This window comes from Scomber japonicus, chromosome 20 (assembly GCF_027409825.1).
Source record: "Scomber japonicus isolate fScoJap1 chromosome 20, fScoJap1.pri, whole genome shotgun sequence".
In the NCBI taxonomy this organism is placed as follows: Eukaryota; Metazoa; Chordata; class Actinopteri; order Scombriformes; family Scombridae; genus Scomber; species Scomber japonicus.
In genome coordinates this window covers 9,630,114-9,643,716 of record NC_070597.1, presented here as the reverse complement: position 1 = coordinate 9,643,716, position 13,603 = coordinate 9,630,114, and the positions used below count along the sequence as shown (strand labels likewise).

Here is a 13,603-nt window from a genome sequence, read left to right as displayed (position 1 = left end):
TTTAATAAATCAAACAAATTTCATCTTTGTATTTCTGTTTCTCAGTCGGAAAACTGATGAAAAATAAGGTGACTTACAAAATAAAAGGAAAAAAATGCAGTATAATTAAAGTTTTTCTTTATTTGGGTATTTTTCATTTTACTTTTTATTCAATCAATACTTGAGACACCTGCACAGAAAATTATGCAGTGAGCTGTAATTTCAGAGCACAAATGTGTTGTGTAACTGTAACTCCCCATCCCCTTCTCTTCCCACACTCACTCAACTTATTCACTGTAGGTGTAAAAATAAAAAATAAAACCATACACAAAGTTCAGTCATATGTAAACTTGGTGAACCACAGTGGTGATGTTTGACCATTCAGACCCTGCCATTCAGATGAGCGGGCACATTCTCTCTCATTCACCATGGTCAAAAAGCTCAACTCACTAGTGGCTTCCACTGCAGTTACTGTTGTCGCTGCCATATTTTCACAGATAGTAAAGGGAGAGGGAGGGTCTCTGTCATGTTTTTATTCTTATTTTCTGGTCTTTAAGGGGTCAGCTCACCCAAAATACGAAATTTCTTCACTTGTGGTGTCGTGCCACGCAGGTCATTTTAATTTATATGCCCATTTTTAAAGTTTTTGTCCCTAATATTTTTGCCTCAACTACAATACAGTGGAGGTGAGTCAAATTATATTAAAAATTCAAACTTTTCTTTACAAAAATGTCCCTGTCACTCGTAATAACCCACAAAATATACAGTTTGACTATTTCTTCTTCAGAACGCAGTTCAAATAAGATACATATGTTTGATATAAACTGTATTTTGATGAGATCCCTTAAAATGCTCTCTGAGAGACAAACTATGAAATGGCAACACTATTTATTTCTGTAATGCCACGCAGTATTTCTTCCAACATATAAGCTAAAACAGGTGTAGTATATCTGTCATGGGCATTTAATGGTCTCTCTAGATCTGGCCCTTTAAAGTCTGGTCTGCCCCCTTTCATTCGCCCCCCTACTACTACGACTGACTGACATCTATGAATATTCAGGTTCTGCTTTCAGCTCAATGCACAGGTAGCAACATCTGTTCCGCTGGGCCACGTTTACACTGGATGAACTATAGTGTGATATCAGAGATAAAGGTGATTTTCAGGTCACTATGTCACTGCCATGAGTTCTGTGGCATTATGTGATGTTTGTTTGTGTACAGCCTTTGTCCTGTGTACACCAACATGTGTACTGTGAGCAAATATGTATGTGAAAGTGCTGATGGGACTCCACGAAATCCCCCTTTTTCTCAGTGGCAGTGGAAACTCACAGCTACAGGGGAACAATCCAGCGCTCTGGCTTTGTTGTGACACCGCTCATTGTCTGTGGAGGTGTGCGGTTGTGTGTGTACTGTATGTGTACCTGTGTATGTACATCTGCGTGTGCTTGCTGCCTGGTATAAATAGCGTGGGATGTGTGCCGGCCGGTGATTCTGTGGAAGACGATGGCTGTTCCAGGACCTCCTCTGCTCCTCTTTCTGTCTCTGCTGTTGCCGCTGCTGTTGAGCAAGGCGTCCCTGCCTGCAGCTGCATACACACTCTCCCCCGGACGGCAGCACAAAGTCCTCCATCTGGGTGAGGGAGAACACACGCAAACATGCTTGGAAAAACATCAGCAATCAACACAGAGGCCGCTGTTGAAAATACTTTGAATTCCTGATCTGTTCTGTACTGTGTGGTGTGTCTCTTCTACTAGACTGGCCTAAGGATTGTGGGATGGCCCACTTCAAGCCCAACATGGCTGAGAGGATTGTGTCTGGGAACGAAGCCAGACCTCACTCCTGGCCCTGGCAGGTTTCTCTGCAGGTAAGTCTTTCTTTGTATAGATGTGGTTTAGTGTTTAAAGAATAGGGAGGTCTTGAATAAGGACAATGGGATTATTGGCTGCTTGAAAACGTCATAGTGAAGTCTTCAGTCTACTTAAACACTTACTTGCTTAAGAGGCACTGCTGTACACTGGCTGAGCCAAATCATCATTATCTCAACTAATTGTTGAGTTTATAAACTCAGAAAAAAGTGAAAAATGGCTTTTATAAGTTGATGTTTTTAAAGGGGACTTATTATTTTAAGTTCCAGCTCTGTATTTATACTCTGGGACTCTACTTGAGTAGCTTTGCATGATTCAGTTTTTAAAAAAACTCCTTATTTGTCTAATACTGGACCTTTAAGTCTCTCAGTTCAGCCTCTGTCTTGTAACAGGCAGTCTGAGCTCCCGTCTCTTTAAGGCCCCCTCCCAATGAGTCCACTGTGCTCTGATTGGCCAACTTTCTGGGAGCCTACGGAGGAGCAGCCGTATCATAGTCGTGTTAAGTTATTGGTGATGCAAACCCACCATTTCCTGCTTTATTGCGTCATATTGACTATATAATGGGAGACTTTTACTGCGAAGAATTTACCGAATTCGAAAATGAGAGCAGAGCTGAATTAGCAGAGAGTCATTAGCGCTCACAGCTGGTCGAAACAACATGTGGACATATTTGGAGCTCTTTGTTCAACAAGCCACTTTCATTCATCATTGAGCTTTCTTCAGTTAAGATTGACTCTCATCACACCACTTTAGACAGTCTGATGGATCAAAGGAGGACCAGATAATTGGGCTCATAGATATGCGAGAGGATTAAGGGTTGCTTGGTGGGCAATGTGTACATGAGATACAAGAAGATCTGAGATGTCTGGGTTGACCAGTAATCTCTCATCACTGAGGAAGCTGTCTTGTCTCTCCTAGGTTCGTCCAAGGGGGAGTAAACATTACATTCATGTCTGTGGAGGAACCCTCATCCACAAGAATTGGGTCCTAACTGCTGCTCACTGCTTCCAAAAGTAAGAAATCCCCTCCACAAACAAAGCAGAAGAAACACAGAGGAGCACGTGAAGTTATAGTTTGATGTTTGAATAAATGTTTTAGCAAACAGCACAAGAAGAAAACACAACAAGAGCATTTCTTTCTCTCCCAGAGGTAAAGCTGAGGATGCCGGGAGCTGGAGGATCGTCCTGGGGAAGCATCAGCTGAGGCGCTCAGAGACTGCAGAGAGGGTTTTCCCTGTGAAGAGGATCTACCGTCATGAGAACTTCCGCTATCCCATGCACAGCGAACTGGATTACGACATTGCCCTGGTGAAGGCCGGCACAGACATTGTCCCTTCCAACTTCATCCGCTACGCCTGCCTGCCGCGCAAGCAGACCAGCCTTAGACCAGGACACTACTGTTGGGTCACAGGCTGGGGGGACACCCGGGGTGAGTAGAGGAAAATATGAAAGTAGAAGGATCTGGGTCCACTCATGAACTACAACTACTAACTGTACTTTGACCTAATGATGGCGCTAGAAGAAAGTTATTAACGCTTCAACTCATTCTGAGGGGGTCATGAATGTGTAACAAGAGCCGCAATTAGTAGTAAAAAAGGAATCAGCAACTATTTTGATGATTACTTAATCATTTCAGTCAGCTTTCAAGCAAAATGTAAGAAGTTCTTTGGTTCCAACTTTTCGATTGCGAAGATTTCCTCTTTTTCTGTCATATAGGCTACTGTATGTAAACAGTAAATTTAGATATTAAACAGAGTACCTGGAGGTTTTGGAGTCTCACCAAGAAAGCAAACTGAAGGCATGAGTGAAGTCAGTGAAGGCATTTCACTGATGAATAGAAACAATACTGACAATGAGAAATAATTGTTAGTTTGTTCTAAATTTGACAAAAATCTATTGAATAGTTGAGATATTTCTTAAACAACCAAAATATGAACCTGCTGCTGGCGTTAAAGTAAAAGTCAAAGGATCACAAAGTCTTTAGGATCAGCCCTCTGGAAAGTTTTGTGCCAATCCAACGTGTAAATGTTAAGATATTTCACAAAGAATACGTGAAAACTTTGACCTGCTGGTGGCGCTCAAGGTTAGGTCAGGTAACTCAACAGAGTCAGTAAGATTCATTGTTTGAAGTTATATGTAATTTACTGGCAACCCATCTAACATTTGAGATATGTCAGCCTGGAAAAACCAGACCTGACATGACTGAAAAATTAAAGCTGCAGTGAAGGACGTTTGTCTCCCCCTTCTGGCAGTCAGAGTAATTACAAAAACACTGCTGACACATGCTTATGTCATAGGCTCCACTGTAGCTTAGGCTACTCTGTTGATGCTGTTGTGGCTAACCAGAAGTCTCTAGTGCTCATTCTCTGCACAGTATGCATCCATCCAGCCAGCACGGGAATGTCAAACCCAGCACCAGATTAAAACTCAGTACACTGTGAAATGGAGATATTTACCTGGCGGTGAAAGGCTTAATCAGCATGGTGTGAAATCATTCAGCAGGGGGTTTGAATGTAGTTGATGTTCCACAGTACAGGTTTTAATTTAAATGTAACACAATTTCATCTCCATATTTCAGGTGGAAAGGAGAATGTGTCTCTGGCAGAAGCTTTGAATCAAGCCCGTCTTCCCATCATTGACTTCAAGACCTGTCGGCAGAAGAAGTTCTGGGGCGACCGCGTCCGAGACTCTATGATCTGCGCTGGGTTTAGAGACACTGAAGATCCCCCCGCAGCGTGCCAGGTATGACAGATTTACAAACAATATTTGAAAAAGAAGTGAGAATCAATATTTTATTTTTTACATCTACTTTTTAACACCTCGTAATGAAAACTTTCCAACTCCATTTGTCTCCTTCCTCTTCTCTCAGGGTGACTCTGGTGGTCCTCTGCTGTGCCAGCTGGGGCATGACCGCTGGGAAGTGCACGGCGTGGTGAGCTTTGGCCCCATCGGCTGCACTGTGGAGAACAAACCCAGCGTGTTCACCCGCACCGCCACCTACATCCCCTGGATCGAAGCAACACGCATCAGAGACTTCTTCCTGCACTAAGTGGGACAGCTTACTCAGCGCTGACAGCAAACATAAGCTCCGCTCTGTGTTTTCGTCACCTCTCGGACGTCTACAGATAAATTAATATAATCTGTGTGTCTCCCTCTGTCCCACACACCATTTCTGGAACTTATTCAACCACTTCAAGATGTAAATACATGTTCTGTATGTGCAATAATCATTTTCTAACTCACCATATTAGGCAGTATACACTATGCAGTTCTCTAATTTTTGAACACTTGCTTGTGAAAGAGCACTGTATAGTTTAGACTACTCATGACCTTTTACAGTCTACATTTGCGCAATAAAATTGATAAAAAGCAAAAAAAAAAGACATTTGTTTTCCTATGTTTTTTATTATTTCCGTTTATAACTCAGTGGGTTTGATGGCGATATATAAACAGCACGCACTTTTAGTACAGCTTTACAGCGACGGTCACATCAGGCAAGATTCCCTCTTGCGCAGTAACACAGTAACCCGCTGTGGTTACGCTTCAATAAATACAACAGCTCTGTGTTTGCAGGTCGTCGTTAAATATCTATTTGCTCTTCTGCAGGAGAAGAGTCTTTCAGTCCAAGATCAGAACATGAATCCACTGCCATTCATCTGGTGAAGCACATTACGTATTAATATTACAAATTAATACGGGCACATTTAACCCACGTGTCATGGGTTCATTGATTTGAAAAAGCATTAGTATTATTGGAGACTAATGAGTCTCTTATAAACGATAATATGACAAATGACACACCTCTATATTCCAACAGATTACTGATCGATATCTGATCAGTGACAGGAATACCTCAGAGGATACAGACAAATGATGCGAGGGGTGTTTTAGGACGGTCTACATTTGGAATCTCAGTGGATTAAATCCACACTTTCATCCCAAAATGCTCCAGGAAAGTAGCTATAGAGAGGGGTGGGGGGGGCACCAGCAAACTGGGACCAGCTCGCTTCACTTGAGAGCACACTGCATTTGACCAGAGTCTAATTCCTCTTAGTGCTGTGGTTAAAGGCTGTGTCCTGCAGATATTTGGCCCTAATGTTGAAGAAGATGTGAAGGGAAAGTTTAGTACAGCCTGGAGGATGAGGGGCTGCCGGTGAGGTGGTCCCAGTTGTTGTAGACGGCGTAGGCACTAGACAAAGCTAAACCAGCCAGACCTCCACGGGCGACACCCTTCAGGCCACCTGGGAAAACAACGTAACAGAATGAGAAATGAAGCCAAGTACGAATACAAAATTAACATGAACCAAAACCATCTGTCCAATATTAACTTCATTAAAGTAATTCTGAAGTACCAGATGGTTGAGCTTTGCACACTAATTTATACAATTATAAAGAAGGTTAACACCACCTAAACTGTAATTTATAGTGTGCTTTATAATGACTCTTATTATTGACTTATGTGTGTTACAACACGCCTGCAGAGCTCCTAATAAGGTAGTCAGAAAAATAGAAAGATGAATGATATGTACAAAAATATTGCCACAATGATGATTCATAACATAACCATAATCTTTAAAATTACAACATTATTCACAATGCATTGCGTAAGAACTCAAAAGTCATGTTTTACTGAGGTGAATACTTACTAAAACCCAGTTATTGTAATTGCACTAAGTCAAACAGGTTTTAAGGCAGAGCTCACATTAATGACAGACACACAAGCAGAGAAGACACCTACTGGCTGATTTAAAGAGCATCCCGGTTAACGTGCCAGCAGCTACTGTGTTGATGTCATCTTCTGCTCCTCTGGCTTTCTCTATCGCCACACCGAAAACACTGTATAACAAGGCTGCAATGACAAAGAAAAATGCACAAAATTTCAGATCAGAGGCAGCAAAAATAGCTTGCAGCACATTTGTCTTATACAGCAGTCAAGTCACAATAATTCAGAAGATAGAATTTTAACAATTAAGGCTCCTAAAATTCATAAAAGCATCCATAAAACTAAGTGATACCATCTTAAATGTTATAATATTTAGTTTCATAGTTCATAGTTTCAACCATGAGTTTAAATCATATTTTTTGTGATTACGACAGTCTTACCAACAGAGCCCAGAGTGTTGGCCCATGATGCACCCTGCCTGGTTACCATATTGAGAATCCTGGAGAGAGAAAGTGAGCATTTAGAGGAGAGTTAAAATCATCCAAGTGTTCCACCAGCAAACTGAACTCTTCATTGTCTCCATACTTACTGTACATTACGAGGTTTGGACCACGACATGTCTCTGGTCTCCTTCAGACCCATCCTGAGACCATTAACAGCTCCGAACGCAGCTCCTGAAGTCAAAACAAAGACGCAGAAAGGTTCGAAAGGAGTATCAGACTGAAAACACTGAGCTGTTTGAGTTCAGATTACTTCAGTTTAAGTACATGGCCTTAAGTATGTGGACACTGTAACATTGAATCCATACATTGATTAGTGAACATCTCATGATATATACTGTACATAACCACTTACTGTATGTATAAAGAGTAACGTCTCTCCTTTTTTACCTATTCAGTTTGTATTTCAGGCCCCTTTTACTCCTACACACCTTTGCACTACTTGAATCCCCCTGAATACAGACACTGCATGTTGCTGTCCATTGGTTGTTTCTTTATGTATGTATATTTTTCACCTACTTGCTTGTACATTATAGTTAAATGTTTATATTCAATTATCTTCGTCTTTTTGTCCATGTGTATCTTCCTGAAGATTGTTGTGTAAGCACATTGAGATTCACTGGAAACTGGAGTCAAATTCCTTGCATCCGTGAAAATACTTTGCCAATAAAGCTGAATTCTGTTTCCAAAACCTTGGACATAAAATGCTGCTCTAACAGCTTCCACTATCCTCAGAAGGCTTTCCACATAATTGTGTAGCCTGGCTACAGATTTATTCCCACAGCTGGAACAGCATTAGTGAGTTCGAGCACTAGTGTTGGTTGATGAGGCCTGGCTCACAGTCGGCAGATCATTTCACCCCAAATTTTCTGGATGGGGTTGAGGTCAGAGTTCTGTGCAGGCTAGTGGAGTTATTTCACCACAGTCTATTTCTTTGAAGACTTACATTTTGTGAACAGGGGCACTGATATTTTAAAACAGGGCCTTTCCCAAACTGTCTGCAAATATGTGGACTAGAGTGTCCTCAAACCTTTGACCATGCAGCGTACTTCAGACATAGACTCACCGAGCATTTTATTAAGAACATCTGTGTATTCAGACGCAACCCAAAACAGCAGGTCTGCTATAACTAAATAAGAACTAAAAAATTAATTATTGAGTGCATACTGAGGATTGGATATATTATTAGGAACATTTATCTATATAATTCACTGAAGTACATCACCACCAGTATGACCTCAATGATAACCATTAAGTACAATTTTCACCTTTCTGACAATGTCAACAATAAGTGAAAATGTATAAGTGTCATAACAGTTGAATTTATGACACAGCTATTGTATTGGATTACATTAGATTGGTCAGGTGTTCCTAATAAAGTGCTCAGTGAGTGTATAGTGCACCCCATTTACTACAAATTTGCCAGTTACAGCAAATTAAACAATCTGTAAGTCCAGAATAAACTAGGTTTCATTTATGAAAGCTAACAGTTGTTATTTGTTTCTCACCAGTAATACAGGAGCCTCCAATGGTAAAGAAAGCCAGTTCAAACCGTCCTCTTGTTTTATTGGCACCTGTCGGTAGAATGAACTCATCTGTGTCCTGAAACACAAAATTAATCAGCTATTACAGTCAGAAAAATATACAAAATCTTAACTTTCAGAGTCAATAGCATAACTACAACAGCTTACAGAGTACATCCAAAGTTAGAGGGTTCATATCTCAAGCAGACCCTGAAAAACTGGTTTATTTACACTATGCTGCCAAAACAGACAATCTCAAGGCTGCAACGAGAGTCTTTACACAAACACACAAAACCAGTTCTTTAATTTCTTCATTGGCTCCCAGTACAGCAAAGAGTCAACTTCAAAGATCTACTAATATAATCTATGAAGTAAAATAATTCAAAAAGCATTAATAGTTTGGCTACCCAGTACATCATTGAGCTGCTCACTGACTACTGACGACTGTTTCCATGATTAAAAGAAAATTATAAAACCTTCCTGTTTTCTCAGGATTATTAATAGCCAATTTTTCATCTGAGTGTGAGGTTGTGGTATTGTATGGCTGTTATTTTTACTCATGTTTTATGTCTTTTAATTTATTTTATACCTATACATATTATATATAATATATGTTTTATACCTCGTGTGAGCTGTTATGTATTTTATTTATTCTTCTGTACAGCACTTTGGTCCACTGTGGTTGTTTAAATGTGCTTTACAAATTAACCACTTAACACACGCCCCTGTTTTTTATGCTGTTAGCCTAAACGACATGCCCAAGTTGTGAGCAGCACAGATCCCACATAGTTTGAGACTCAGAGATGTGTCTGGTATCATTGGAAAGGAAACACTCTCAGGATTCTTGTAAAAGTGTCTGTGTGATTCTGTGACTTACTGACAAAGAGTGGCAGAGGTTACAATGATGGGGTTGTTTACTCGCCCATAGGTTTGCCTTTACAATGACATGTGTACAGACATTCAGGGACCTCTCAGCAGGATATAGACACAATGAGGCCACAGCCACATGTCTTGGCTTCATGCAGTCCAAATTTGGAGTCAAAAGACCAAAAGATGAATTTCTCAGAATTATTTTTCAACAGGTATGTCCATGCGTTTTCCTCAGGTCCTTTTTGGAGACTCCAAATGGACACTTGGTTACCAAAGCTGTATAACCGCAATCAAACACCTATAACTTCACATCCCCTTTGCCTACAATCAAAATCTTGGTCTCTAATGAAAGCTGACGCCATATTATTATTATTATTAATATTATTATTATTATTATTATTATTATTATTATTATTATTATTATTATTATTACTACATATAACCATATTTTATTTGTTTGGCCATATCTATCTATCTATCTATCTATCTGTTTATTTTGGTATAAGTCATATGTCAAGTCGAAGAGGAACCAACCGTGTACCAAAATGCCGAGTGCGTAATGATATATGGTTCAACTCTTTTACGCACCGGGCGCACGCCGGTTACGCTTAGAGTTTGTTTATGGACAGCCAAACTTAATAGCTTAGTGTCATACACCGTTGGAAACCTCTGACTATTGGCTAAAAGGTTATCAACTTCATTTCACCGAATATTTCCATAGGCTAGAACAGCAGTCAATCAAAGCCATGTCGTCATTGTTGTCGGTCACATGTCCTCATTGGCTTTGGAGACATGTACTGCCTAATCCTAAACACCGATTGGCTTGTGTGTGGTGTCGTCAGAAGCAGGAGAGGCTCACGGTCGTAAACATCTAGTCACGTATACCAAAGTCCTTCTAAGGCAAGTCATCTCACTCGGCGGCAAAATTGGCCACGCCTCCGGGCAGCTATTTTGCCATAGGAAGACCAACCGGCTATCTAAATGAATAGGGAGAGAGCTGTATCTCCATTTTCCGAGGTCTAAGGGACATAAAAAACATATGTTTTGAAATCACGATGAAAATCAAACTATAATCGCTGAAAGGGTTTGATGGTTTGGTATCAAATTAACGTTTTAAAAGCCTTTTTCCTTACAGGCATCTTGAACTGCGCATGCGCAATACTTCACGACAGTCTTCATTTACGGCAGGCACTGACAGCAAGACGTCATCTTACGCTCACAGCAGAGACAGGAGTTTGCTCACAGTCAACTTTCCCAGATCATGCCACAATTTTGGATAAAGCATTACAAAATATATGTACACAAAGTAGTATAAACTGCTGATCATGTGTTTTAAAATGTCGCTGTTGAAAATGACTTCCAAGTGTCGCAAAAACGTGACCGCGTAGGACCAGCAAAATGATTGGAGCAACGGCACCAGAAGAGGCGGGACATGTGCAAACACCGGCCATCTTGGCGTTACGTAGTTTCCCTATGCATTTCAATGGGAGTGATATGTCTCCTCTTATTATAATGTCTCTGCGTATACTCTGAGATGGACGTGCAGGTCAGGAAATGACGTAAACGGACCGTATGTGGTTTGTTATTTGTGTTATTACATTACGTGTTGGACTAAATACATGGACATATTGAGGAAAGTATTCCGGTTTTATGGAAACGGATTTCATATTTCACAAGAATGGATACTTGGCGAGCTGTACAGAAAGTGCTGAGTCATAAGATGATCGTTGTGGATAAAGGGAAGACTTGGAAGGTATGTAGGCATTATAGCTTTTCTTACTTAGCTCAGGGGCTAGCCGAGCTAATCGCTAATACTATTACGGCTGTGAGCAACCATATAAGTCGTGAGTGGTCTTGAATGAATCAGGACAATCTAAGCTTTCCAACGATGCACGGCATGAATATATATGTTTAAGGGTTGGTGTTTGAAACATCCAGAAGAACTTGTCGCTACCTCCTAACATCTGTCCCGTTCCGTAGACGGAACAGCGTGCGTTAAGTGGTTAAGTTGGGTTGGATTAGCTAGCCAACTGTTATTCTATTATTTAAAATTATTATTATTATTATTACTATTATTGTTGCTGTGTGTGAATGTGAGTCTGTGCTTGATTTGGTGCTCATTCTTAACTTTTGTATTTCTGTAATGTTAAACTTTGCTCCAAATGATTTCATCATCAGTTGCTTTTATGCTCATGTAAAGCACTTTGCCCCTGAGTATGAAAAGTGTATGTAAAAACAGACTTGACCAGCTGTTAATATTCCAGTTTATCTTACCTGAACCAGGTAACGAGGGTCGACGTTGAGGTACGGGGACAGCGGACTCATTCCAGACACTGAAATTAAACCACACACACATATAAAGAAGTTATTTTTGTGACGATGCTGTTACTGATGTTTCAGTTTAACGAGTGACCGTGTTAACTGGTGACTTTCAGCTGAATGTGAATATTTCTTTGAATATTGTAGTTTCTGTTATCCAGTGAAATTAGTAATTTAGCAGGGGGTTTGAACACTTGCATTGTATGACATATTCTCATTAGGAGCTGAGCCCCCCTAAAGGTCTAATCCTAGAATCGCCCCTGAGAAAGGTTAACTTTAAGGCTTTTACGAAGAAATGTTGTGTTTTTGTTTTAAACCAGTGGAAGAAGTTAACACGGTCACTCATTACACCGTAACGCCGGGCATCTATAGGCTAATGCTGCTTGTCAGACAGAGACACCATTTAATTTGTACAATGTAAAACAAGAGGAATCAACCGAATACATGTATAAATAGTGTGTTTAAAACTCAGCTGAAGGGAGGTTAACTTTAAGGCTTTTACGAAGAAATGTGTTTGTTTTAAACCAGTGGAACCAGTTAACACGGTCCCCTGTTTAACCATAACACCGGGCAGCAATGTGACAGCAGTTAGCTACTTTAACAGTAAAAAAAACACACTTACATGGGACACCGGCAAGCTCTGTGGTGGAGTATTCAGGTGCTCCACCTCCGAAGAGACTCCCCAAACCTCCTTTGGCCCCCCCGGGTCCCTGAGAGTTGTTGTCCATGTCTGAGAGGATCTGAAGAGGAGCTCACCTGGTGGCTTGAGGACGTTTGCTAGCTACGATATGTCGTAACACTCACAAAATGAGACTCAAACAGATAAACGACAACGCTGCTGAATCCAGTGTCGATAAAACACTGTTCCCCTAACAGTTCGTATGTTGTATCTTGCGTGTTTTTTTCTTTACGGTGTGTTTCTTTCGTTATAATTTGATGACTACGGTTTGCTAACGTGCCTCTGACCTCCAGCAGCAACACGCTCTGCCGTAAAGCGACTGCTAAACGTCGTGATGAGGTTACGTCACAACTTCGTTACCATGAACACGAAAACGGTGGAAAACAGAGGAAAAAAACAATCATAAAAGATTATTTAACCTCCTTATTTATAAACTTAATGATAAGTAAAGCGATAAAACTGTTTTCAGGACGTTAACATCGCTCACGGTTTTACGACAGCTCCACAGATCTCAGGTCAGTTTATTGAATTGAAGGATAAACCAGTTAAAGCAGCAACGATGTTATAGAACTGACCTCAGACCAGCAGAAGAGAAACAAGAAGTTTCCCCTTTAACAAATGAGGATTTCTTTGGGTTTATTGCTGGATTGTGTTAGGTGGAACTCTTACAGACTGTTCATATAATGGCATTACTTCACTGAAAAAGGACACAACAAACTATATGAAACAACTATGGGGAAAAGAGTTGAACATTGAGATAACAGAGGGACATGTGGCTGCACGCCTGGGAAAAAACAGTCATCTTCCACCAACTCCTGGCTGGACCTGGAGAGATTTCTGTTGGAAAATATTTTTATTACTCTGCTGGATAACTTTGAAAAGAATGAAAATAGCAGAAAAGTAATTCCAATTTTTCTGCTACTCTGCTACTACTAAATTGGGCTGTATGTGGCCCTTGAACTAAAAATCAAATTAACACCCCTGTGTTAACCCATAGGGTACATACTGTTCATATTCTGACTCGGCTTAAGTATCCCTTTATAACTAAAATTTGAGCCATATTTGTATTTTGTGTTCATGTTTTCTTTAGATTTTACACTATTAGAGTGAAAATACATTCACAAGCACACTAAAGTAAACTTTAAATTGAGTAGGGGAGAACGGGGTTGGTGGTCACCATCACTTACTCTCCTTAAGTTAATTATG

The 13,603-nt window shown here is 40.4% G+C and overlaps 2 protein-coding genes across 2 annotated transcripts; one reads left to right on the top strand and one right to left on the bottom strand.

Moving 5' to 3' along the window:
* The first annotated feature begins 1,372 nt into the window (after positions 1-1,372).
* zgc:112285 (uncharacterized protein LOC561476 homolog) lies at positions 1,373-5,190 on the top strand. Its single transcript, XM_053340785.1, has 6 exons — positions 1,373-1,612; positions 1,734-1,843; positions 2,763-2,857; positions 2,992-3,272; positions 4,422-4,585; positions 4,713-5,190. The coding sequence occupies exons 1-6, from the start codon at positions 1,483-1,485 to the stop codon at positions 4,890-4,892; spliced, it is 960 nt and encodes a 319-aa protein (XP_053196760.1). The 5' UTR covers positions 1,373-1,482; the 3' UTR covers positions 4,893-5,190.
* Positions 5,191-5,528: 338 nt separating this feature from the next.
* timm23a (translocase of inner mitochondrial membrane 23 homolog a (yeast)) lies at positions 5,529-12,707 on the bottom strand. The gene is made up of 7 exons (XM_053340786.1): positions 12,341-12,707; positions 11,674-11,732; positions 8,515-8,608; positions 7,096-7,180; positions 6,947-7,005; positions 6,582-6,692; positions 5,529-6,084 (listed from the first exon to the last, which is right to left on the bottom strand). Exons 1-7 carry the CDS (start codon positions 12,444-12,446, stop codon positions 5,966-5,968), a joined length of 633 nt encoding a protein of 210 aa, XP_053196761.1. The 5' UTR covers positions 12,447-12,707; the 3' UTR covers positions 5,529-5,965.
* Positions 12,708-13,603: the final 896 nt, after the last annotated feature.

Excerpts from the sequence above, each read along its gene's own strand:
- zgc:112285 (XM_053340785.1), top strand. The coding sequence starts at position 1,483 with ATGGCTGTTCCAGGACCTCCTCTGCTCCTCTTTCTGTCTCTGCTGTTG. Across the intron at positions 1,613-1,733 it reads GCACAAAGTCCTCCATCTGG|ACTGGCCTAAGGATTGTGGG; the intron begins GTGAGGGAGAAC and ends CTCTTCTACTAG. Across the intron at positions 4,586-4,712 it reads ATCCCCCCGCAGCGTGCCAG|GGTGACTCTGGTGGTCCTCT; the intron begins GTATGACAGATT and ends CTCTTCTCTCAG.
- timm23a (XM_053340786.1), bottom strand. The coding sequence starts at position 12,446 with ATGGACAACAACTCTCAGGGACCCGGGGGGGCCAAAGGAGGTTTGGGG. Across the intron at positions 7,006-7,095 it reads TCCAAACCTCGTAATGTACA|GATTCTCAATATGGTAACCA; the intron begins GTAAGTATGGAG and ends TTCTCTCTCCAG. Across the intron at positions 6,693-6,946 it reads CAACACTCTGGGCTCTGTTG|CCTTGTTATACAGTGTTTTC; the intron begins GTAAGACTGTCG and ends TTGTCATTGCAG.